The sequence below is a fragment of the Procambarus clarkii genome, chromosome 17 (assembly GCF_040958095.1).
Source record: "Procambarus clarkii isolate CNS0578487 chromosome 17, FALCON_Pclarkii_2.0, whole genome shotgun sequence".
NCBI lineage: Eukaryota > Metazoa > Arthropoda > Malacostraca > Decapoda > Cambaridae > Procambarus > Procambarus clarkii.
Window position 1 is genome coordinate 2,695,058 of NC_091166.1, and position 27,186 is coordinate 2,722,243.

Below are 27,186 nucleotides of genomic sequence, written 5' to 3' on the forward strand. Positions count from 1 at the left end.
TGGGCCCCGACCTTGCTCCTCCTTTGGCCTCTCTGACTCCTTCCCCTGGCTCCCCTCCCTCCTCTGTGGTTGGGTCGAGCCCCAAGCCCCCAGTGGTGACTACCTCGTCCCGTGGCGCGGCTCCTTCTCTAGTTGTAACTACTGCGCCTTTTAACCCCTCTCTCTCTGGGGGTTCTCACCGCCGTCCTCGTCACGGCCGCCCTCGCTCAATTCCTTCCAGTTCTGCTACCTATCAAGCCTTGTTTGGTCCCGCTTCGTGGGCCAAATATTTTGATCTCCTCCCTCTTGATTCTGCGCCTCCTGACGATTTCTCCCTTCATCGACATCTCATTGATTCCGTGGATGCCTCCATTACTTTCAACCCCACTCGTCTCGGTACACGTGTCGTTGCTGCTCCTTCTCAGGATGCTGCTTCCCGCTTGGCTGCCTTATCCTGCCTTGGCGAGACCCCCGTTCGGGTCTCGAAGAACGCTCAGTTGAATGCCAGTGTTGGCACTATTTTGCTCCCACCCCATGTTTGCAACCGGTGTTCGGGACCTGCGCGACTGCCACGACGATATTCGCCATATCCTCGCTGCCCAGGGCCATTCTATTCTCCAGGTGGACACGTTTACTCGTCCCCCTCGTGGTAGTCGCCGTCAACCCCTCCGGGTTGTGAAGATTACCTTTGATGGTAGGACCCTTCCACCCTCTGTCATTCTTGCTGGTGCCAGGTGCTCTGTCCAGGAGTACATTCCTTCTCCTCGGCTCTGCAACAAGTGCTGGAGGTTTGGGCATGGTGCCCTCCGCTGCTCCGGGACTGTCTCTCTCTGTCCTTTGTGTGGTGGCGAAGGTCACTCTAAGTCGGAGTGCACTTCTCCCCAGGCTCGTTGCCTCAACTGCGGTGAGGCCCATCCTACCTTCTCCCGTGCGTGTGTCCATTACAAGCTTGAGGCAGCCGTCCTCAACCTGAAGCACCGGGAGCGTTTATCTTTTCCTGAGGCGAGGAGCCAGGTTCGCCGGCTCCCGCCTTATGCTAATATCTCTTATGCTCGCGTGTTGCGCTCTTCCTCTCCTCGTCCTTCCCGCCTTCCTCAGACTCACAACCGTTTCCGGGCCTTGGACCCTGATGCGCCCACTGCCCCCTCCTCTGTTCCTTTGGGTTCTCTCCCGAAGGATCCTCCTCCTGGTCCTCTGTCTGGGGTTCCCCTTCCTTCTACCCGGTCTGTCGTGTCTTCTGTGTCTTCTTCCTCGTCCCCCTCCGATCCTCCTTCCCATCCTCTTCCTCCATCTATTGGCTCTCCCCACCGCCTGTCGGTGCGGGCGGATGTCCATCGCTCTCCTAACGGCCGTCGTGTGTGCTCTCTTTCGGCTTCTCCTGTTGAGACACTGGAATCCGTTGCCCGGTACGTAGTTGCTGGGACACCGGTCTCTTTAAGTCAGAAGCGTAAGCCTGGCTCCTCTCCTTCCTCTTCCCCGGCGGGTAAGAAGGCTTCGCTTTCTTCCTCAGCTCCTCCTTCTGGCTCTGTTGCTCCTTCCCCTCCCGTTTCAGTGCTTGCGCCCCCTGTTCCTGCTATGGAGGTTTCTTTGGCCCCTGCTTCCCTTTCGGTTGCTGCTCTTGCTGGGGTGCGCTCCCCTCTTTCTACTCCCCCTAATCCTGCTGCTGTCCTTGACGGCTCCTCTCCGTTGTCTCCTCCTCTTCCTCCTCCTCCTCCTCCTCCAGACCCTGCCCGCCCACCTCTGCTCTGTTCTCCCGTTTCCTTCCCTCCGTCTTTGCTCAGTTTACCCATGCCCCCTAACCCTGACTTTGCTGACCCTGATCCCGACCCTGATATTCTTTAACGTGCTCTGTTGCTCTTTCGCCTTTGTTTCTTCCTTGTTCTCTGTTTTTGTCCTTTCTCTTCTCGTCGTTGTCCATTCTTCAATGGAACGTTCGAGGTTATTACGCCAATTTCCTCGAACTCCAACTTCTGATTTCGCGGTTTTCGCCCCTTTGTGTCTGTCTCCAGGAGCCAATGCTTGGTGCTCGTCCTGGTCGTTTTCGTGGCTATTCCTTTCTCTCCCCCCCCCCCCAGCCATTGCTGGGGCTTCTAATTCTTCTGCTCTGTTGATTCGGGCTGATGTTCCCTTTGTTCCTTTACTTTTTCCTTCGCCTCTCCATTGTTCTGCTGCTCGTATCTTTGTGGGGAAATGGTACACAGTTTGTTCCATTTATCTCCCCCCGAGTGTCCCGCTCTCTCTTCCTGATTTGAAACACCTCCTGGACTCCTTGCCGGAGCCTGTGCTCCTGCTGGGTGACTTCAATTGTCGTCATTCTCTTTGGGGTGACGTTCTGACGAATACCCGGGGTCGCCTCCTTGAGCCGTTTCTCCTCTCTTCTTCCCTGTCTCTTCTGAATTCTGGTGAGCCCACTCATTTGGACTCTCGGACTCGCACCCTTTCTTGTCTTGATCTTTCTCTCTGCTCTTCTTCTCTTTACTTAGATTTCACGTGGCAGGTTCTTGATGACCTCCATGGAAGTGATCATTTCCCCATCCTTGTTTCCTTTTTCTCTTTTCGCCCTTCCCTCTCTTTCCCTAGGTGGCAGTTTGCTAAGGCAGACTGGACCCTATTTACCCTCAGTGCTGCTCTCCCTGACCTCTCCCTTCTGCCTCTCTCTCGCGCTCTCCTCCTTTTTCATGACACTGTCTTCAACGCTGCCCTCCGCTCTATTCCTCGCTCTTCCTCTCGGGGTCCACGGAAGTGCGTTCCCTGGTGGAATGCGGACTGTGCTCGGGCTGTCCGCTGTAAGCGTGCAGCCTGGAAGAGGCACCGCCGTAGGCAGACGACCGATTCTTTTCTTTTCTTTTGGAAAGCGAGTGCGGTGGCCCGTAGGGCCATCCGTACGGCTAAACGTGAATGTTGGGCATCTTATGTCTCAACAATTACGTCCGAGACCCCTCTGGCTCAGATCTGGAAGCGTATCCGCAAGATAGCGGGTAAGTTTGTTCCCGATGTTTCACCGGTCCTTCACCTCCATGATACTCTTGTGGCGGACCCGTTGCAGGTCGCTTCCGAACTGGGTTCCCACTTTTCTTCTGTTAGCTCTGGTCTTCATCTTCCCCAATCTTTCCTTCTTCGTAAACCTGTCCTTGAGTCTCGTCCTTTAGATTTCTGCACTCATCTTCAGCTTCCCTATAATGATCCCTTCTCTCTCTCTGAACTTCGTTCTGCCCTGGCCCTCTGCGGTTCTACGGCGGCGGGCTCCGATGGTATTCATTATGAGATGCTTCGCCATCTCCCTCCGAGCACGTCTCAGTATTTACTGAGTCTGTATAATCGGATCTGGGAGTCGTCGTCAGTCCCTGAGGACTGGCTCGATGCCGTTGTCCTCCCTGTTCGCAAACCGGGGTCTCTGGGTACTTCCCCTAAGGACTTTCGCCCTATTGCTCTCACAAGTTGTGTCTGCAAACTCTTTGAACGTAAGGTTAACGTTCGTCTGATGTGGTTCCTGGAACACCATCACCTCCTCTCCCCTTCTCAATTTGGTTTCCGCAAGTGCCGCAGCACGACAGATGTCCTGGTGAACTTGGAGGTCCATATTCGTACTGCTTTTGCTGTGAAGACCTCCGTTGTTGCCGTCCTTTTTGACCTAGAAAAGGCTTTCGACACCACTTGGCGTTATCATATCCTATCTCAACTTCATTCTTTTGGCCTTCGTGGTCATCTCCCTCTCTTTCTCCGCAGCTTCCTCTCTCGTCGTTCCTTTCGGGTGCGCCTTGGTACCGCTCTCTCTCCCTCTTTTCAGCAATACGAAGGTGTGCCCCAGGGTAGTGTTCTGAGCACTACTCTTTTTCTTGTTGCCCTCAATGGTCTTCTTTCCTCTCTTCCTTCTGGTGTCTTCTCCGCTCTCTATGTCGATGATCTTACCCTTTGTTGTCAGGGTGATGATTCGCCTCTCCTTCAACGCCGGCTTCAACTTGCAATTGATGCCGTGTCGTCTTGGGCCACAGGTCATGGCTTCAAGTTCTCTACTTCTAAGACTTGTGCCATGACTTTTACGCGGAAACGGGTTGTTCTTCGTCCCTCTTTGTCACTTTATGGTCATCCCCTTGAATACAAAGATTCTGCGAAGCTTTTGGGGTTATTCCTTGACACTCGTTTGTCTTGGTCTCCCCATATCTCTTACCTCCGTGTTGAGTGCTCTAAGGCCCTTACCCTCCTTCGGGTCTTGTCCCATACTTCTTGGGGGGCAGATAGGCGCACTCTCCTTGCTTTACATTCCTCTCTCGTCCTGTCTAAGCTCGATTATGGTTGCCCTGCTTACTCGTCTGCTTCTCCTTCTACTCTTCGCCGTCTTGATGCTTTGCACCATACTGGGTTGCGCCTCAGTTCTGGTGCCTTTCGTTCGACTCCCATCCTTAGCTTGTATGTTGACACTGGCTTCCTGTCTCTCCAGGACCGCCGTGATCGCTACTGTCTTCGCTATCTTGCGCGGTCCTTGCAACATCCTTCCTCTCGCCTCTGTCGTGCTTTAACTTTTACCCCTCCTGCGGTTCCTGTTCCTCTTCACCACCTCCCTCTTTCTGTCCGGTTATCTCGCCTACAGGATTCTCTCTCCGTTCGTATTTCTGATGTTTCTCCTCGTGTTGTTCCTTCTTTGCCCCCGTGGAGGGTCTTTCTTCCGCGGTTTTGTACTTCCTTGACCCGTATCACTAAAGCTTTTACCCCTCCTACGGTTCTAAAACGCCTTTTCCTCGAGCACTTTTCTTCTCACTCCCGCTCCGTTTCTGTCTTCACCGATGGGTCTAAGTCAGCGGACGGTGTTGGCTACTCTGTTGTTTTTCCTGACCGCACTAATATGTGTCGCTTGCCTCCGGAGACTAGCATCTTTACAGCAGAACTTTATGCTATTCTCTATGCTCTTCGTCTCCTGCTTTCTCGTTGTCAGTCTTCCTTTGTGGTTGTTGTTGACTCTCGTAGTGCCCTCATGGCTCTCGGGTCCTTTAATCCGGTTCATCCAGTAGTTGTCGAGATCCAGCATTGGCTGTTTCTCGTTCACAGTAAATTTAAGTCGGTTGAGTTTTGTTGGGTTCCCAGCCATATTGGTGTGTCTTTAAATGAGCGTGCGGATGCTGCCGCTAAGGAAGCTGTCCGCTCTTGTCCCATCTCTCGTAAAGGCATTCCGTATTCCGACTTTTACCCAGTTATCCATTCCTCAGTCCTTACCCGTTGGCAGGCTTCTTGGTTGTCTGTTACTGGTAACAAGCTACGTACTCTTAAATGTTGTGTTTCCTCGTGGCCGTCCTCCTTCCACCGTAACCGGCGGTGGGAAACAGCTCTGGCGAGGTTGCGTATTGGCCATACTCGCTTAACCCATGGTCACTTGATGGAGCGCCGCCCTGCTCCTTATTGTCCTAGTTGCATTGTCCCTCTTACGGTCGTGCATGTCCTTCTTGAATGTCCTGACTTCCAGGACGAGCGTGTGTCTTGCTTTCCGACCGCCCCTCGCGGTCACCTGTCCCTCGATAGAATTCTTGGTGACTCGGATACTTTTGATATCGTTCGCCTTATGCGTTTTTGTTCTCGTATTGGCATCCTTGGTGATATTTAGCGCCCTCTGATTATTTTGCGTATTTGATGGTGCTACATAGCCTTCCCGGTTTGGTGCCTTCTTTTGATAATTAATTAATAATAATTACACATTTGTACACTCGTAGCATCAAGATCGTACAATAAACAGTCGTGATTATTGTAGACGGACAGGGAGGCAAAGTCTCCAATAATAGTCTTGATCTCCATAGCCTTGAATATCCAAGCTTGAAGTAGATTCTGACATCCAAGAAGAGGAGGATACCATAAGAGATCACTCCGGGGAAGCATATATACATCTTTAGACTGCGCGTAGAAACACTGCGCACACAAAGGGTTGCCAAGTGTTACTTGCTCTTCCTCTGCATAATCTCCTCGTTAAACAGTAATTTAACTTCCACTCCGTAGGTTTTAACTGTTTATACATATCTTCAATAACAGGAAGATAAGTATTTTCCCAAACTTTATCTCTTCGAACACAGGTAATCCCAATTCCTGTTGGTATTATAACTCTCATAATTTGAGGAGAGTCCTTGATAAAGTTAAATAAATCTTTCATACCATTCTTGAAGTAGACGAGACGATTAATGGATGTATCTTCGTTTAATCCAGCGAGCATGTTTCTGTCTTTTGATTTTTCTATAATTCCCTGAGCAATGTTATTACTTTCTATAGGTAATCCAATACCGTACTGAGTGGCTATAGCAACAATATACGGAAGATTTTCTCCTTTAGAGATATGAATTGTTCCTGGTACCGGACGATCTTCAGGGATACATCTCTTAAGACTGTACAAGGGTCGGCGAACATTATAAGCGTCAGCATGAGAATATTTCTTGGCTAAGTCTAGGGCCATTCCTTGGGGAACACAGGATATACAGTTCACTCCGTACACAATACAGGTTTCATTATTACGAAATGAATCGTCGGTTAAATAACCCTGACAAGTTGTCAGAACAGTATCCATGGTGAATTTTCTTCCTCGTAAGGTAGTAGATACGATCCAGATAGTCGTAATAATATCCCTAATGTGAGGTCCGCGCTCTTATATTGGGGGGAATGTAAAAGTTACTACTTATTTGAATATATTAATAAGGATTTTTGTTACCCTAGAATATTATTATATATGACATTATAACTAATAGTATATTTCATTTTAGGATATAGATGCTTTAAGCATATATTTTTAATTAGATTAAATAAGAATTTTCTACTAAATTATATATATATCTATCATTATGTATGGCAGCTACGAATAATGACGTAACAGTATACTTTTAGCGAGATTGCCAAAGTGATGTATTTTTTCTAATAAGTCTAATAAATAATGAAAGTAGTTTACTAAATATTTATATAAGAGCTTTATTTAATTATGAAACTTTAAGGATTTTTAAATAGAGAAGTATTTAGAGGAAATTACTGTCTATTATAAATGGGGAAACTGTTAAATATGTAGCGATGTACGATACTTATTTTAGGGATATATATACTTGCTTATCCTACTCTAATAGTTAGTGCTGCCCTCACACGATGGATCCTTTGTGTGCCAGGAAGTTTTACAGTATAGAAAGCCTTAAATGTGCAGGAGTTAGACTACAAACATTTGTGGATTGGCCTGTTAAGTGGTTAAACCCTATTGACTTAGTTGAAGATGGATTCTATTACCTTCGCAATAGTGATTACTGTTTGTGTGCATTTTGTTATTGTATAGTAGGTGCATGGATTGTTGGTGATACCCCCAGAAGACGTCATAAGATGATTAATCAAGACTGTGCCTTTATTAGAGGCAAGAGGAGTGACAATGTTTCTTTAGAGGTATCTGAGATAGCTTTCAAATATGGACTGGAATTTGTTTCCCATAAAATAGAACTGGGAAATAAGAAAATAAGTGATAGTAGTAAGTATATATTCTTATGATGTATTCTTATACCAGTCTTATATACTCTGTACAAAACTTGATTGCTTAAATAGATACTTCTTATTCTTCTAAAGAATAATTTACATAACTACGTTATATTTTTTAGGTGGTGCTCCTCCCAAGGAAGATCTGGGATTGATAAAATTTAGGAAATCGCTGAATCCAGGATTGGTAACTTATAAATGTCGCCTAGAGACATTTGATATGACATGGCCTGGAAGCGTCAAGCAAACTTCTCATGAGCTGGCAGAAGCTGGGTTTTTTTACTGTGGTATGAAGTGTTTTAACTATTTTAAACTTAATAGAGTTATAAGTAAAGAAATAATGAATATTAGTTAAAAGATAGTAACGAGATGATGCTGGATTGTTTTATGGTTTTCAGGTATAAGTGACCACGTCTGCTGCTATCACTGCGCCTGTGGAATACGAAATTGGAGACCAGAAGATGATCCTTGGACGTTACATGCGAGATGTAGTCCAGAATGTGCTTACATTATTCTTGCAAGGGGCAAGGAATTTGTTAAGAATGCTAGATTGACAATACCATTACCTATAAAACCTATAGACAATGATTTAATTAATATCCTAATGGAGGGTATGGATAAGTTCAAACATATGATTCATCAAAAATTAATACCTGTTGAGAGTATAAGATATGCTTTAAGTGAGTACCTTAAGGAATCCAGAGATTTATTACCTTTTATTATACAAAGTAGATGTCTAGAAATAGTGTTGAGGTATATGCAAGAGGGTACAGATATTTATTTACGGGTACGGGACTTAATTTATGAAGCAGTTGATGATAAAGAGGAACAAGAAGTTACGCCTGAAGATCTGGGATTGAAAACTTTACCGGAGACTTGTAATAGCACTGTTGAAAACAAGGACTGTACAGAACAATCTTGGGAAGAAGATATTTTATGCAGAGTTTGTATGGATAAAAATATAAATATTGTAATACTACCATGTAAACATATGGTGACGTGCAGTGGTTGTCTTTTATCTCTGAAATGCTTTCCAATTTGTAGAGGAAATATTTTATATATAATAAATCCAATTGCTTCTTGAACACTTGTATATGATTTTCTTGAACACTTGTATAACTACTATGAATAACTGTATGCGTTAAATGTTGTAATAAACTCAATGTCTCTTCTAAATAAGATTTCTTTATCCTTAATAGAATAATTTGCTTATTACATTGGAGGACTGATCAAGTACTTAATTATGCAACTGAATATTGACATGATGTAGTAAGTTTAACGGAAATATTGAATACAATGACTTGAAAAGTTTTCCTTTGACTAATGAAGGTGTATGTTTAATAAAACTGAGTTACGAAAACAATGCCTTAAGATGCTACTGTAAGTAATGACTTAGTGCACAGGCAAGTATCTTTAATTGTACGAAGATGTCTTAGAATGATTTATATTGACCTTATTTTGAAAAATGGATAACTACTAAATGCTCTGTAGTAACTCACTGTGAATTAGTAATGTTACTGTTGTTGTTGTTGTTAATAACGATGATCTACTTACTTACTAAAATGACAGAAACAACTAGTTTTGCGAATTAGTACAGAGATGAATAGAGAATATGTAGTGGACTGTAATGAACGGGTAAGAACATGTAGCGGAGGGATGGAGGAAAATTGTAAGAAAGGGTTGAAAGTTGGGCGGGGGAACATGCTGGGATGTGTAAAGGATTGAGAGATTGTAAGGGATGGTATCAAGATGTGCGGAAAACATGCTACAACATGTAAAGTAGACAGCGTAGTGAGTTGGGCGGTGAACACGCTAGGACTTGAAATGGATGGAAGGAGTTGGGTATATTTACATATGACTCATGCTTAAATAAGATATGGGACACAGTAATACATGCTACAACATGTAAAGTAGACAGCGTAGTAAGATGCGAGGCGAACATGATGAGACATGTAAAGGATTGAGAGAGATTGTAAGGGTTGGTACCAAGATGCGCGGAAAACATGCTATAACATGTAAAGTAGAAATAGCGTAGTGAGTTGGGCGGTGAACACGCTAGGACTTGTAATGGATGGAAGGAGTTGGGTATATTTACATATGACTCATGTTTAAATAAGATAGGGGACACAGTAATAGTTGTTTAAGTCTTGTATAAAATGGAAAGAACTAGAGAATATGTAAGACTAAGTACAGATCTGAACTTACAGAGAATATGCTATGAACGGGGAAAGAACGCAAATTAACAGCTACATTTAAATTTATGAGACTTGGATGAGACGGAGGAATGTGAGAGGGGATGAAAGATAATTACACAGATTGGGGTTATGTGAGTACTCGGATAAGAGTTAGGCTGGAGAGGGACTTGATCGGATATATTTATGTTCGATGATCTAAGGCTGAGGAAATGGAGCTTGGCTAATGTCCAGATTAATTTTACTACGTTAGAAATAAGGTGATCTTAAATCTCAGGGTGAATTAGCTGGAAAATAAAGAACTTGTACAAAATGAACTAAGCTGGGGGACAAGAGTTGAAACTTGATAACTGAACTGGTTTTTATTTACTATGTCTGAAAATGTAGTTGGGTGTTTAAATCTCAGGGGGATTTGGACTGATAGTAATGAATTTACAAGAGTGAACTCGGGCAGAGGACAAGAGCTAGAGTTTTATAATTTTTTACATCATATTTACTATGTCTGAAATACAGAGGGTAAAAATTTCAGTGAAATTGATGGGTTATTTACAAATATACGAGAGAACTAAGTTGGGGGACGAGAGCTGGAGCTCGATAACTGTTTTGATCTTATTTACGGTGCCTGAAATACAGAGGGTAAAAATTTCAGGGAAATTGATGGGTTATTTACAAAGATACGAAAGAGAACTAAGGTGGGGACGAGAGCTGGAGCTCAGTAACTGACTTGATCTTATTTACTAACTTTGAAGTATGTCTGCTTTTAAATTTCGGGAAATTGATGGGTTATTTACAAATATACGAGAGAGAACTAGGGCGGGGACGAGAGCTGGAGCTCAGTAACTGACTTGATCTTATTTACTAACTTTGAAATATGTCTGCTTTTAAATTTCGGGGAAAATTGATCTGTTACTAACGATCTTGTACAAATGAACTAAGCTGGGGACAAGAGCTAGAGTTTGATAATTATTTGGATTTACTAAACTACGTCTGAAATACAGAGGGTAGAAATTTCAGGGAATTTGATTAGATATTAACGAAGATACGAGAGAGAGCTAAGGCGGAGGATAAGAGCTAGAGTTCGGTAACTGTTTGCATTTACTAAACTATGTCTGAAATACAGAGGGTAGAAATTTAGGGGAATTTGAATAGGTATTAACGAAGATGTGCGAGGGAACTAAGGTGGAGGACAAGAGCTGGAGCTTGGTAACTAAATTACCGTATTGAACTACGTTTGAAATATGATTATTTTTAAATTTTAGAGGGATTGGACTGTTAGTATTCATTATACGACAGGGGACTTAGGCGGGGATAGGAGCTGGAGCTCGATACAAAATTATTGTATTTTAATATGTTTGAAATAGCTGTGTTTTAAATCTTGAAGAAAATGATTGGATACTAAAGAAGATGTATTAGTAAAACTAAGGTGGGAATGTGAGCTAGTCCCTGACTGTGTTTATATATGTAAAACTGAATAGTTTAATGAAAAGGAACTATGAATGAACAATATGAAGGAGAGAGAGAGAGAGAGAGAGGGACGGTCCAGATATTATGGAGAAGATAAGATAAGATAAGAGGTGAACTGCATGCAGCGTCTGGCTGGCTGGCTGGCATAAGGTAAATAAAGGTGACGCGAGAGATTGCGAGGTAAGGGGGGGAGGGAGGGGGTGTGAGGTACGAGCGGGAGAGGCAGTGAAACGATTCAGATATATAGTAATATACTAGTTTCTAAGTAAGAAACAAATAAGAACTTTTAACAAAACTCGTATGACATTATTTCATGATAAGAACTTTAACAAACTTCTAAAGTCTTGGAAATTATTTTTCATCATAAGAACTTTAACAAACTCGTATGACATTATTTTTCATTATAAGAACTTTAACAACTTCTAAAATCGGTGACTGACAAAATTTACCTGAAAACCCTGGCTCATACGCGGGATATTGGACCTCAAAACCATGGCTCCCACACACGATATTTGACCTGAAAACCATGGCTCCCACACACGATATTTAACCTGAAAACAATGGCTCCCACAGGGGATTTTTTCCCCCCCCCAAAAAAATTCCTCTGTGAGGCGCCATCCCTACTACTCTGGACCTGTAGCTTCAGCCTCCCCCCTCTACTAGCTGAGGGTTGGTGCTGGACCTGTAGCTCTAGCTCCCCTCTACTGGTAGGGGGTTGGCCCTGAATCTGTAGCTCCAGCCCCCTCTACTGGCAGGGGGTTGGTGCTGGACCTGTAGCTCCAGCCTCCCCCCTCTACTGGCAGGGGGTTGGTGCTGGATCTGTAGCTCCAGCCTCCCCCCTCTACTGGCAGAGGGTTGGTTCTGGACCTGTAGCTCGAGCCCCCCTCTACTGGCAGGAGGTTGGTGCTGGACCTGTAGCTCCAGCCCCCCTCTACTGGCAGGGGGTTGATGCTGGACCTGTAGCTCCAGCCCCCCTCTACTGGCAGGAGGTTGGTGCTGGACCTGTAGATCCAGCCCCCCTCTACTGGCAGGGGGCGGTTGGTCCTGGACCTGTAGCCCAGCCCCCCCCCCCCCCTCTTCTGGCAAGGGGTTGGTGCTGGCCCTGTAACTCCAGCCTCCCCCCTCTACTGGCAGGGGTTTGGTGCTGGACCTGTAGCTCCAGCCCCCCCTCTACTGGCAGGGAGTTGGTGCTTGACCTGCAGCTCCAGCCTCCTCTACTGGCAGGGGGATGATGCTGGACCTGTAGCTTCAGACCCCCTCTACTGGCAGGGAGTCGATGCTAGACCTGTAGCTCCAGCCCCCCTCTACTGGCAGGGGGTTGGTGCTAGACCTGTAGCACCAGCCCCCCTCTACTGGCAGGGGGGTTGGTCCTGGACCTGTAGCTCCGGTCCCCATCTACTGGCAGAAGGTTGGTGCTGGACCTGTAGCTCCAGCCCCTTCTCTACTGGCAGGGGGTTGGTCCTGGACCTGTAGCTCTGGCCCCCCTGTACTAGCAGGGGATTGATGATGGACCTGTAGCTTCAGCCCCTTCTACTGGCATGGGGTTGGTCCTTGACCTGTAGCTCCAGCCCCCCCCCCCTCTACTGGCAGGGGGTTGGTGCTGGACCTGTAGCTCCAGCCTCCCCCCTCTACTGGCAGGGGGTTGGTGTTGAACCTGTAGCTCCAGCCTCCCCCCTCTACTGGCAGGGGGTTGGTGCTGAACCTGTAGCTCCAGGCCCCCTCTACTGGCAGGGGATTGGGGCTGGACCTGTAGCTGCAGCCCCCTTCTACTGGCAGGGGGTTGGTGCTGGACCTGTAGCTCCAGCCCCCCTCTACTGGCAGGGGGTTGGAGCTGGACCTGTAGCTCCAGCTCCCCTCTACAGGCAGCAGGTTGGTGCTGGACCTGTATATCTAGCCCTCCTCTACTGGCAGGGGGTTGGTGCTGGACCTATAGCTCAAGCCCCCCCTCTACTCGCTGGGGGTTGGTGCTTGACCTGTAGCTCCAGCCCTCCTCTACTGGCAGGGGGTTGGTGCTGGACCTGTAGCTCCAGCCCTCCTCTACTGGCAGGGGGTTGGTGCTGGACCTGTAGCTCCAGCCCTCCTCTACTAGCAGGGGGTTGGTGCTGGACCTGTAGCTCCCGCCCCCTCTACTGGCAGGGGGTTGGTGCTGGACCTGTAGCTCCAGCCCTCCTCTACTGGAAGGGGGTTGGTGCTGGACCTGTAGCTCCAGCCTTCCTCTACTGGCAGGGGGTTGGTGCTGGACCTGTAGCTCCAGCCCCCTTCTTCTGGCAGGAGGTTGGTGCTGTAGCTTTAGCTCCAGCCCTCCTCTACTCCTTTAGCTCCAGCCCTCCTCCTCCACCCCCCCCTGAGGGGGGGGGGGTGGTCCTGCACCTGTAGCTCAAGCATTCCTCTACTGGCAGGGGGTTGACCCTGGATCTATAGCTCCAGCCCCCTCTAGTGGCAGGGGGTTGTTGCTGAACCTATCGCTCAAGCCCCTTCTCTACTGGCAGGGGGTTGAAGCTGGACCTGTAGCTCCAGCCCTCCTCTCCTGGCAACGGGTTGATGCTCGACCTGTAGATCCAGCCCCCTTTACTGGCAGGGGGGTGGTCATGGACCTGTAGCTCTAGCCCCCCCCCCCTCTTCTGGCAAGGGGATGGTGCTGGACCTGTAGCTCTAGCCTCCCCCCTCTACTGGCAGGGGTTTGGTGCTGGACCTGTAGCTCCAGCCCCCCCCCCCCTCTACTGGCAGGGGGTTGGTGCTGAACCTGTAGCTCCAGCCCCTTCTCTACTGGCAGGGGGTCGGTGCTAGACCTGTACCTCAAGCCCCCCCTCTACTGGCAGGGGGTTGGTCCTGGACCTGTTGCTCCGGCCCCCATCTACTGGCAGAAGGTTGGTGCTGGACCTGTAACTCCAGCCCCCTCTCTACTGGCAGAGGGTTGATGCTGGACCTGTAGCTCTGGCCCCCCTGTACTAGCAGGGGATTGATGATGGACCTGTAGCTCCAGCCCCTTCTACTGGCATGGGGTTGGTCCTGGACCTGTAGCTCCAGCCCCCCCCCCCCCCCCCCCGTCTACCGGCAGGGGGTTGGTGCTGGACCTGTAGCTCCAGCCTTCCCCCTCTACTGGCAGGGGGTTGTTGCTGAACCTATAGCTCAAGCCCCTTCTCTACTGGCAGGGGGTTGGTGCTTGACCTGTAGCTTCAGCCCCATTTACTGGCAGGGGGGGGGGTGTGTGTAACACTGTAAAGTGTTTGGTTTAGTTTATTTAGAATATATATAGTATATGAGTCAGAGACAAGAATTTGAGAAGGCGCCAGTTTGTCCACCTGAAAGTCACACCTCTAAGAGTTAATGACCCCAAGTGACCTGAGGTCAGATCATGCGAATTTCACCTTACTTCTACTAATCTTATAATTGGAGCCTGGTAGCCTTCAAACATGCCGACGTTTAAGGAGTGGCTTGGTAGAGTGCCTCAGGCTATCTACTTGTGGGCGGAGTTAGTTACTAGGTTCCCCCAATATATACTCGGAGAGCGATCGATTCGGGAGCATTTAGCATTAACAAGACAGAAGACCAGGCAGCAGAGCAGGAGGACAACAGCCGAGACAGGCTGTCTGTCGGACGGGGGTGAAGCTGCCTGACAGCTGCAGACTCCCCCCCCCCCTTCTCTTTCCAGCTATAGGCAGACACTTGGTGAGTTGAACATTAAGGTGACTTGGTCGTGTTTTACAAGTGTTGTGTGATGATCAGGGGCAGTCAGTTGTAGTGTTCTCAGATTCTTGGAGGATGACTCACTTTACATATATAGATCTTGAACATTGCTTAAATTATGATAGTATGTGAAATATAATTGAATTTATTATTTAAATGGACTTTATTTTGTTCCCTAGAGATTTTGAGTTGAGGTGAGAAAGCCTCTGTGATTACTGGTTTCATGGTTTAGAATGAGTACATGATAGAGATGGGACATACTAATAATGACCTCTTGATAACATCTTTTGTGAATATTGTGATACAGACAAGTTCCATTCCTTGTCTTGTATGTAATGGTCTAGAATGGATGGTGGCAGCATTTCGCCTTCTACTATCTACTCTTCTACTATCTACTCTTCTACTTCTACCTATCTTCACCTCTCCCTCCACCCCTCTCTAAACTCTCCCTTTCAACTAATGACCCTCCTCGCTCCTCCCACCTCTCTCCTCTCTCACCCCAAACCCTCACTAATTACTTCACTATTCATTTCTTTCCTTTCGTTTTCTCTTGTACGTTTGTGGCAGTGAAATATATTCTAGAGTTCTCTCTAGAGTTTCGGGTAGCTGATCAAGTGACGGCGCCGTGTAGTCTTAGCACCTAGGTAGTCAAATACCTAGGTTACAAGGTGTTGAACGAGAGAGGTGGCCTTAGGAACTCTGGGAGTGCTCTAGAATAGTTAGCTAACTGAGGACGGGATAACGGACTAGAGAGAGCTGTTTCCCCCGGCCTCGTTAGTTAACTGGGGGTGGAATAATGGACAAGATAGAGCTATTTCCCCCACCCCCCGTTACAGGTGGTCATGGACCTGTAGCTCCAGCCCCCCTGTACTAGCAGGGGATTGATGATGGACCTGTAGCTCCAGCCCCCCCCCCCCCCACTCTTCTGGCAGGGGGTTGGTGCTGAACCTGCAGTTCCTTCCCACTCTACTGGCAGGGATTTGGTGCTTCACCTGTAGCTCCAGCCTCCTCTACTGGCAGGGAGTTGGTGCTGGACCTATAGCTTTACCCCCCTCTACTGGCAGGGGGTTAGTGCTGGACCTGTAGCTCTAGCTACCCTCCACTGGCAGGGGGTTGGCCCTGAATCTGTAGCTCCAGCCCCCCTCTACTGGCAGGGGGTTGGTCCTGGACCTGTAGCTTCAGCTCCCTTCTACTGGCAGGGGGTTGACCCTGGATCTGTAGCGCCAGTCCCCCCTCTACTGGCAGGGGGTTGGTCCTGGAAATGAAGACTCCAGCCCCCCTCTACCGGCAGAGGGTTGATGCTGGACCTGTAGCTCCAGCCCCCTCTACTGGCAGGGGGTTGGTGCTGGACCTGTAGCTCCAGCCCCCTCTACTGGCAGGGGGTTGGTCCTGGACATATAGCTCCAGCCCCCTTCTACTGGCAGGGGGTTGGTGCTGGACCTGTAACTCCAGCCCCCTCTACTGGCAGGGGGTTGGCACTTGACCTGTAGCTCCAGCCCCCCTCTACTGGCAGGAGGTTGGTGCTGGACCTGTAGCTCTAGCTCCCCTCTACTGGCAGGGGGTTGGCCCTGAATCTGTAGCTCCAGCCCCTCTACTGGCAGGGGGTTGGTGCTGGACCTGTAGCTCCAGGCTACCTCTAATGGCAGGGGGTTGATGCTGGACCTGTAGCTCCAGCCCCCCTCTACTGGCAGGAGGTTGGTGCTGGACCTGTAGATCCAGCCCCCCTCTACTAGCAGGGGATTGGCCCTGAATCTGTAGCTCCAGCCCCCTCTCCTGGCAGGGGATTCCTGCTGGACCTGTAGCTCCAGCCCCCTCTACTGGCAGGGGGCGGTTGGTCCTGGACCAGTAGCTCCAGCCCCCCTCTACTGGCAGGGAGTTGGAGTTGTACCTGTAGCTCCAGCCCCCCCTCTACTGGCAGGGGGAGTTGGTGCTGGACCAGTAGCTACAGCCCCCCTCTACTGGCAGGGGGTTGGAGTTGTACCTGTAGCTCCAGCCCTCCCTCTACTGGCAGGGGGTTGGTGCTGGACCTGTAGCCCCAGCCCCCCTTTACTGGCAGTGGGTTGGTGCTGGACCTGTAGCTCCAGCCCCCCTTTACTGGCAGTGGGTTGGTGCTGGACCTGTAGCTCCAGCCCCCCTCTACTGGCAGGGGGTTGGTGCTGGATGTGTAGCTTCAGCCCCCCCTCTACTGGCAGGGGGTTGGTGCTGGACCTGTAGCTCCAGCCCCCCTTTCCTGGCAGTGGGTTAGTGCTGGACCTGTAGCTCTAGCCCCCCTCTACTGGGAAGGGGGTTGGTGCTGGACCTGTAGCTCCAGCCCCGTCTACTGGCAGGGGGTTGGTGCTGAACCTGTAGCTCCAGCCCCGTCTACTGGCAGGGGGTTGGTGCTTTACCTATAGCTCCTGCCCCCCCCCCTCTACTGGCAGGGGGTTCGTGCTGGACCTGTAGCTCCAGCTTCCTTCTACTGGCAGGGGGGGGTGGGTGCTGGACCTATAGCTCCAGCCCCTCTCTACTGGCAGTGGGAGTTGGTGCTGGACCAGTAGTTTCATCCCCCCCTTCTACTGGCAGGGGGTTGGTGTTGTACCTGTTGCTCCGGCCCCCCTCTACTGGCAGGGGATTGGTGCTGGACCTGTAGCTCCAGCCCTCCTTCTACTGGCAGGGGTTTGGTGCTGGACCTGTAGCTCCAGCCCCCCGTCTACTGGCAGGGGGTTGGTGCTGGACCTATAGCTCCTGCCCCCCTCTTCTACTGGCAGTGTGTTGATGCTGGACCTGTAGTTCCAGCCCCCCCCCCCTCTACTGGCAGGGGGTTGGTGCTGGACCTGTAGTTCCAGCCCCCCCCCCCCATCCCTCTACTGGCATGGGGTTGGTGTTGGCATTGTTGTGGAGTCCGTTGGCAATTTTAAGGCTTCAGTTTCTTCGTACCCAGCAGTGGTCTGATTTGGTTCCCTGTCTTACTGGATTCAACGTCCTCCCAGCGAGCATAAGAAATATTGCCGGAACAACCGTACACATTTTCAAGTGGAAACTAGATTGTTTCCCCTAAGGAGTGCTAGATCAACTGGGCTGTGGTGGATATGTGGGCCTGCGGGCCGCTCCAAGCAACAACCTAGTGGACCAAACTCTCTCAAGTCAAGCCTGGCTTCGGGCCGGGCTTGGGGAGTAGAACAACTCCCAGAACCCCATCAACCAGGTATACTTTCCTGGAAAGGTTGGTGGAGTGTCACCCGCTCTCTGTGAGGGGGCCAGGATCGCGGGTTCAATCACCATGCAGGCCAGAAATGGTTAACATGTTTCCTGTTGCCTCTGTTCACCAACCAGTAAATATTTATCCAGGAGTTAGGCAACTATTGTGGATTGTATGTTAAGGAAAGTCAGTAGTTGACCTTGGGGAACCTCGATAAACCTAAGAACAGGCTTCCTCTCCTCAAAACGCAACTCAATAACTTGTGGTATGACCTATGAGAGAAAATAACAAACTTACTGTTAATTGCTTCTGGGGGATCTCTAAAGTGATTTCCAGAACTTTATCCATGATGCTGGAGGCTGAGTCTCCCAGGTGTACGGGGTCAGCTGTGGCACCTGTCTCTGTGGTCATCATCTCCAGGGCCTCCCTGATGGTCTCCTGCACCTGTCATTACCAACACAAACATTAATGGTGGAGGCTGAGTCTCCCAGGTGTACGGGGTTAGCTGTGGCACCTGTCTCTGTGGTCATCATCTCCAGGGCCTCCCTGATGGTTTCCTGCACCTGTCATTACCAACACAAACATTAATGGTGGAACCTGGACTATAATGAAGCATCAGGCTCTGAGTAAAGTAACTGGACTATAATGAAGCATCAGGCTCTGAGTAAAGTAACTGGACTATAATGAAGCATCAGGCTCTGAGTAAAGTAACTGGACTATAATGAAGCATCAGGCTCTGAGTAAAGTAACTGGACTATAATGAAGCATCTGGCTCTGAGTAAAGTAACTGGACTATAATGAAGCATCAGGCTCTGAGTAAAGTAACTGGACTATAATGAAGCATCTGGCTCTGAGTAAAGTAACTGGACTATAATGAAGCATCTGGCACTGAGTAAAGTAACTGGACTATAATGAAGCATCTGGCTCTGAGTAAAGTAACTGGACTATAATGAAGCATCAGGCTCTGAGTAAAGTAACTGGACTATAATGAAGCATCAGGCTCTGAGTAAAGTAACTGGACTATAATGAAGCATCAGGCTCTGAGTAAAGTAACTGGACTATAATGAAGCATCTGGCTCTGAGTAAAGTAACTGGACTATAATGAAGCATCAGGCTCTGAGTAAAATAATTTCACAATATAAGTAATGGTGTTTCTCTACACTGACCACAGTGTAGAGAAACACCAAGATGACAGTTGACTTTATTAATAAAAATGTTTCCTATCTATAAAGTCAACTCTCATCTTGATGTGTCTCCATGTCAAAAGTGTTTATATAGAGGCCATACTACACTCAGTTGGGTGAGAACAATGTGACCTTCGGTAGTGTACCTTCACCGAGGTGTGGACAGTGTTGACATCTGGGAAGAGTTCCTGGCACTTCCGGAGCCAATCTTCTACCTTCATCTTGCACTCATCAGCTGTGTCTATGGTTGTGCCAACCTCCTGTGGGGTGTTGACTGTGTCGAGGCTCCCCAACATGGCCTGCAGCTGAGTCTTCCCTTCCTCTCCTTGTGTTGTCATATCCACCACACTGGTATCCTCCAGTTCCAAGAGCTTCATTGCTGACTTGTTCTGCTCTACCAGAGCATAGAGTCTGTCCTGGAGCTGGAGGTGGTGAGTCTTCCAGTCCCCCAGCTGCCCCCGGTACTCCCCCAGCTGGGACAGTACCTCTTCACAGCTAGTAATGAGGCTGCTGATGATGCTCTTCTGCTCCTGCACCAGGGAACGTAATGTCTTACTGATGCCTCTGGCGGGACCTTCATAAGGTTTTGCTGGCACTACTTCCTCAGTTGTTAGCTGGATATTTTTGAGTTTCCTAACAAAAGCCTCCACAGCATAGCAAATTGGGAACTGAGTAGCAGCTGTGGCAGTGTGCTCGGCACAGCAGCTGGGGCAGGTCAGCTGACCATTCTTGATAGCATAGTCAATACACTGGGAGCAGAATGTGTGGCCACATGGCAGTGTGCGAGGTCGTAGCTGATTGTCATCATAATCGTTAAAACACACTGAACATTCCTCTGGCTTGTTATCCTGTGGAAAAGAATATTTAGTTTGCTAGATGTATTTACATTTAAAACTAATATTACAGTACTTTATTTACTAATACAAATTACATAATATTTTTATACATTCTTTGCATTAGCTATTTCAAAGCAGGGTTAATATTACTGACAGATTAACACATTCACAGCAAGGCCAATATTTTTTATAAATATATCTCGGAGTATGGGATAATATATTTAGGTAACATATTGGAGCAGCAGGGCTGTTTGTAAGCCATACCTGAGAGTGCAGACTAACAAAACCCATCCTTACTTTATTATGAATAATGGAAGGAAATGTATGTATCGTATGTGATAATGGGGGAAGGATCAAGTATTCTTAGTCTAAGTTGGACAATAAATACACTGTGGGTTACATCTTAACACATGGGTTTTATTGAACTACTCTGGGTTATTTTACACTTACTAGGGGAACACACAATTACATTACAGGATTGTTGAGATTGTGTGATACTCTTCCCCAAACATAACCATGATGGATAAATTGACTATTGGTCTCATACAAATTTGGGCTTAGTTGATTTGGTGGTGATAAGACCACCAAATCTTATCTATTTAATTTATAAACTAAGTACAGTATATATATATATACTGTACTATATTATTTATTTCTCTGTATTATTATATATATATATATTATTATATATATTATATTATATTATATATATTATTTATTTCTCTGTGGATTTTCCGCATAAAATGATCAGTGTTTTGTGATCGTCAATTGCATATATATATATATATATATATATATATATATATATATATATATATATACATATATATATATATATATATATATATATATATATATATATGTATATATATATATATATATATATATATATATATATATATATATTATATATATTTATATATTCCTTGCCCAAGATTACTATCCGAGTGCCGGCGGTGGGGTGGTTCAAATAGCCTCGGCTATCACCTCATTATGTCCGATCGTGATGGTCAAGTGGATTAAGGCGTCTTGTACATACCAGTTACGTTGCTCCTGGGAGTATGGGTTCGAGTCACTTCTGGGGTGTGAGTTTTCAGTTGCATATTGTCCTGGGGACCATTCAGGCTTGTTCGCATATATTTATATATTATATATATATATATATATATATATATATATATATATATATATATATATATATATATATATATATATATATATATATATATATATATATACACACAATGGGGCCTCGACTTCCGATGCTAATCCGTTCCCAGAGACGGATCGTAAGTCGAAGCGATTTTTCCCATAAGAAATAAAGGTAATTGAATTAATCCGTTCCCCACCCTCCAAAATATTAACATACAAATACATACTGAATATACATACATTTTATACTGAATACAATTTTTTTTCTAACTACAATACAGTACCAAAGTGTCTCTTACCTTTATGGAGGGCTCTTGATGGCGTATGGAAGATGGTGATGAGGGGGGGGGGAGGAGGAGAGTTGTACCTGTTTGGAAGGGGAGTCCCCTTCCATTATCACATCAGGCAGTGATGTTTTCTCTGGGGTATTCTCTCTCCTACGTTTTGCCTGAATACCACTAGAACCTGGTTATGATTCAGTGCTTGTTTGTCTCACTACAAATTTGTCAAGAGGCATTTGTTGTTCCCTTAATTTTAACATTTGTCTGTAATGATGCATCAGTGTCATTGAATAGGTTAAGGCAACGACCTACTGCAGCTTGATTTGGGCGAGTCGTTTCAGCAAAGGTTTGCAATTCTTCCCATGCTGCACACATTTTCTTAATTGTTGAGGAAGAGACATTCTGTACTCTTGTATCTGCTATATGCTCATCCTTACATGGGTTTTCATATGTTGAGCCTTACCACTGACTTTCCTGGGACTCATGGCAAGGTATATAATAATTACTTTAATGTTCAAAATGCAAAAAATCACCACAAAAGCGGAATTTCTTAAAGGCACAATCGTCACTAAGCGAGCAGCTGTAGTAAACTGAGGCAGGTCGGCCGCGTGACTGGGAACCACTCGCTCTGTCGACCCGAACGTGTACCAACAAATATCGTAAGTCAACAACACCATTGGATGTCGAGTCGCATTTTTCGATGAAATTCACATCGTAACTCGAAATTATCGCAAGTAGGGGCAATCGTATGTCGAGGTGTCACTGTATATTTTATATATATATATATATATATATATATATATATATATATATATATATATATATATATATATATATATATATAGCGGGCAGAGTGTATCGTGATCTTGCCTGTACTCCTCTTGACATACCAGAAAACATTCTAAGGAAACTACTCCAAGCTTGTACTAAAGAGGCATCCTTCTTAAGCCTGGATGGGCACATGTATAAGCAAGTAGATGGGGTCGCCATGGGTTCTCCCCTAGGTGTTCTGTTTGCGAACTTCTACATGGGTACCATCGAACAAAAGGTCTTCGTCGACATGAACTTGAAACCGGCCATATACTGCAGGTATGTTGACGACATTTTTACTCAGGTACCTGAGGTCAGACATCTGCAGGAGCTGAAGGAGGCATTTGAGCGGAATTCTGTGTTGCATTTCACCTACGAGATGGAGAAGGATGGAAAGCTGCCCTTTCTAGATGTAACAGTCATGGAAAGGAGTGGAGGTTTCCACACTGCAGTCTACACTAGAGAAACATAGGAATGTGCCTCAATGCCAATAGTGACTGCCCAGACAGGTGCAAGAGGAGTGTTGTTAACGCTTATGTCGACCGTGCTCTCAGCCACAGCTCAGGATGGAAGCAAGTCGATGAAGAACTTTGTAGGGTAAGGCAGGTCCTAGTCAACAACGGCTTCTCCAATGGTTTCATTGAAGACATCATAAGAAGGAAGGTGAAATGCCATGCAACCTCTGAAGAGACAACTAACACAACACCTGTACCCCCTATTAGACTATTTTACAGGAACTTCTTTTCCACAGCTCATAAAACGCAGGAAAGGGTCCTGAAAGATATTGTTAATAGAATCGTTACCCCTACAGACAAAAATCAGAAGATACAATTGACGATTTACTATAAAACCAAGAAAACTGCCAACCTACTCATGAGAAACTCTCCAGACACAAAGCAGAACGCTTTGAAAGAGAAAAATGTCGTCTCTGCCTTCAAATGCCCACTTAGGGACTGTAAGCCTCAAAGAACTCAGTATATAGGCAAGACAACATCATCTCTTTCCAGGCGATTAACGATGCATAAGCAACAGCCCAGCAAACACAAATCATCTACACAACGTTCGCCTATCTCTTCCCATAGGTGTGGGAATGATTTGCATTGAGAATGGTGCAGGAGAGCCTTTGAGAAACTTTTACTCAAAAAATCCAAACACAAAGGTTTAATTATAAATTGTTTTTCTACAATTATTTTCTTCCAAATGTAAAACAAATAGTTTTTACATGTTTAAATATAAAATTTATGGTGTTTTTTTGTAAAATTCATTAATAAATTGTGAATGATATATATTGGCTGAGTGAAACCTTTAAAATCCATTTAGTTATAATATGAACAGAAAAAAGTAGTTTTCCAAATTTTCTAAAAATCGCTCTTTTTAACACAATTTGACTCCTTATGCATTCCACTAAACACTAATATCATGTTTAAATATATAATTTATGTATTATTCCCTAAGATAATTTATATAAATTATAAAAGTTGCTGGAAAGTGGTGAGAAAGAATCTGAAAACGTTTTGTTGTCTTATATTGGCGTGTTCTTATTAACTAGAGTGAGTAAGAGTGAGCGAGAGTGGGTAAGAGTGAGTAAGAGTGACTGAAGGTGAGTGAGAGTGCCAGAGAGTGTGTAAGTGTGAGTAAGAGTGAGTATAAGTAAGAGTGACTGAGAGTGAGTAAGAGTGACAGAGTGAGTAAGAGTGACAGAATGAGTAAGAGTGAGAGTAAAGTGATTGAGAGTAAGGGTGAGTATGAGAGTAAGAGTGATTGAGAGTTAGTGAGAGTAAGAGTGATTGAGAGTAAGAGTGATTGAGAGTAAGAGTGATTGAGAGTAAGAGTGATTGAGAGTAAGAGTGATTGGGAGTAAGAGTGATTGAGAGTAAGAGTGATTGGGAGTAAGAGTGATTGGGAGTAGGAGTTAGAGTGAGAGTAGGAGTAAGAATGAGAATAAGAGTGATTGAGAGTAAGAGTGAGTAAGAGTAAGAATGAGAGTAAGAGTGATTGAGAGTAAGAGTGATTGAGAGTAAGAGTGATTGAGAGTAAGAGTGATTGGGAGTAAGAGTGATTGGGAGTAAGAGTAAGAGTGATAGTAAGAATGAGAATAAGAGTGATTGAGAGTAAGAGTGATTGGGAGTAAGAGTAAGAGTACGAATGAGAGTAGGAGTGATTGAGAGTAGGAGTGATTGGGAGTAGGAGTGATTGGGAGTAAGAGTGATTGAGAGTAAGAGTAATTGAGAGTAAGAGTATGAGAGTAAGAGTGAGAGAGTGAGTATGAATGGGTAAGGGTGACTGAGAGTGAGTAAGAATGACAGAGTAAGAGTGACAGAGAGTAAGAGTGACAGAGAGTAAGAGTGACAGAGAGTAAGAGTGACAGAGAGTAAGAGTGACAGAGTAAGAGTGACAGAGAGTAAGAGTGACAGAGTAAGAGTGACAGAGAGTAAGAGTGACAGAGAGTAAGAGTGACAGAGTAAGAGTGACAGAGAGTAAGAGTGACAGAGAGTAAGAGTGACAGAGAGTAAGAATGACAGAGAGTAAGAGTGACAGAGAGTAAGAGTGACAGAGAGTAAGAGTGACAGAGAGTAAGAGTGACAGAGTAAGAGTGACAGAGTAAGAGTGACAGAGAGTAAGAGTGACAGAGAGTAAGAGTGACAGAGTAAGAGTGACAGAGAGTAAGAGTGACAGAGAGTAAGAGTGACAGAGTAAGAGTGACAGAGAGTAAGAGTGACAGAGAGTAAGAGTGACAGAGAGTAAGAGTGACAGAGAGTAAGAGTGACAGAGTAAGAGTGACAGAGAGTAGGAGTGACAGAGTGTAAGAGTGACAGTAAGAGTGACAGAGAGTAAGAGTGACAGAGAGTAAGAGTGACAGAGTAAGAGTGACAGAGTAAGAGTGACAGAGTAAGAGAGTGAGAGTGATTATGAGAGAGTTAAGAGTGTGAGGTGTGTGAGTGTAGCAGGCCAGGGAGGCAGGATGTGTGGTCACAGGCGAGGCCTAGGCCTCGTGATCTCTAATGTTGGTTTTTATATATATGTGGGATTTTTTGTCCTGTTTCAAATTATAATTATTTAGCAGGAATGTAATAAGATATTGCACAGTATTAATGTGACAATAATATATGCATTATTTCCTTGATAATCAAACTTGTTGTTCAGAGATAATATACAATCTTTGAAGGAAACATTTTGAGAGCGCAAGCTGGCAACACTGTTCTGGTGGGTGAGAGAGACATATGGTTAGTTGTACTCAGACCTACAGTGGAGAAGGGTGTGTCCCAGCTGGCCGCCACCAGCCGCCACCCGCCGCCGCCCACCACCAGCCGCCACCCGCCACCACCCACCACCAGCCGCCACCCGCCGCCACCCGCCGCCACCCGCCACCCACCACCAGCCGCCACCCGCCGCCACCCACCACCAGCCGCCACCTGCCACCACCCACCACCAGCCGCCACCCGCCGCCACCCGCCACCACCCACCACCAGCCGCCACCCGCCACCAGCCACCGCCACCCACCACCGCCACTCACCACCCGCCGCCACCACCCACCACCAGCCGCCACCCGCCACCACCCACCACCAGCCGCCAGCCGCCACCCACCACCAGCCGCCACCCGCCGCCACCCGCCACCCGCCGCCACCCACCACCAGCCGCCACCTGCCACCACCCACCACCAGCCGCCACCCGCCGCCACCCGCCACCACCCACCACCAGCCGCCACCCGCCACCAGCCACCGCCACCCACCACCGCCACTCACCACCCGCCGCCACCACCCACCACCAGCCGCCACCCGCCACCACCCACCACCAGCCGCCAGCCGCCACCCACCACCAGCCGCCACCCGCCGCCACTGTCCGCCCGCCGCCACTATCCGCCACCGCCGCCACTATCCGCCACCGCCGCCACTGTCCGCCCGACGCCACTGTCCGCCCGCCGCCACTGTCCGCCCACCGCCACTGTCCGCCACCGCCGCCACTGTCCGCCACCGCCGCCACTGTCCGCCACCGCCGCTACTGTCCGCCCGCCGCCACTGTCCGCCCGCCGCCGCCACTGTCCGCCCGCCGCCACTGTCCGCCCGCCGCCACTATCCGCCACCGCCGCCACTGTCCGCCACAGCCGCCACTCTCTGCCGTACAGCCTCCCCTCTCTCCGTTAGTAAATAATTATAATTGTTAGTAAATAATAAAAGAAATATAAATTATTAGATTTTTTTTACCCTTAAATTGGTTTTAATATTTAAATTGAAAATAATAATATAATATAAAATATAATAAAAATAATATAATATAAAATATAATTTAATTTCAAGAAATTTAACTTTAAACACAAAGATGTAAAAAGGGTTCAGATTATTGGCTCAAACCTTTCATAAGAGATTCATATTGGTATATGAATGGATTATGAATGACTCATGTTAGGAGTGTAAAGTTGCCACAACATCTCAAATTAGTGTTAGATACATATGTCTTGGTTATAAGTTTTGGAAACCTATTTAAGTCCACACACAATATCGTATCTGATACGATAAAACAAACGTTTCCAATACTTTCAAATACTTTCCAGATATGTTGTGGCAACCTAAAATTGTTTGCTGGGAGGGCTCCATTAAGGAACATATAATCTCTTCCCACAACCATACCATCACCAGAGAAGTCTTAACAAAAAACACGGAAATCATCGATAGATACACCGATAGCAGGCAGCTTGATATCTGCGAGGCACTACACATTAAGAAGTCAACACCAGCAATCAACAGCCAATTAATGCACAACTATATTCTACCCACTTCAAGACTCCGCACCAATATAGAAGCATCAAGAAATATGGGCCAATAGGCCGTTTGCATTTACTTCCATTCTTCCCCTTTAACTTTACCCAATATTTCGTGTTCTATCTTGTGTTGAAAGTTTGTTTTCACCTCATCCAAAACTGTTGTAACATCACCTCACCCAAATGCAGGTATA

The 27,186-nt window shown here is 46.7% G+C and overlaps 1 protein-coding gene across 1 annotated transcript in view; it reads right to left on the reverse strand.

Annotated features, from left to right (window-relative positions):
• LOC123768361 (uncharacterized) overlaps positions 1-27,186 on the reverse strand; it is an 84,982-nt gene that overhangs the window by 21,982 nt on the left and 35,814 nt on the right. Inside the window, exons 3-4 of the mRNA XM_069325782.1 lie at positions 19,304-20,005; positions 18,271-18,417 (exon numbers count right to left, since the gene is read on the reverse strand). Coding sequence (XP_069181883.1) covers positions 18,271-18,417; positions 19,304-20,005 — 849 coding nt within the window. The remainder of the gene's footprint in view (positions 1-18,270; positions 18,418-19,303; positions 20,006-27,186) is intronic.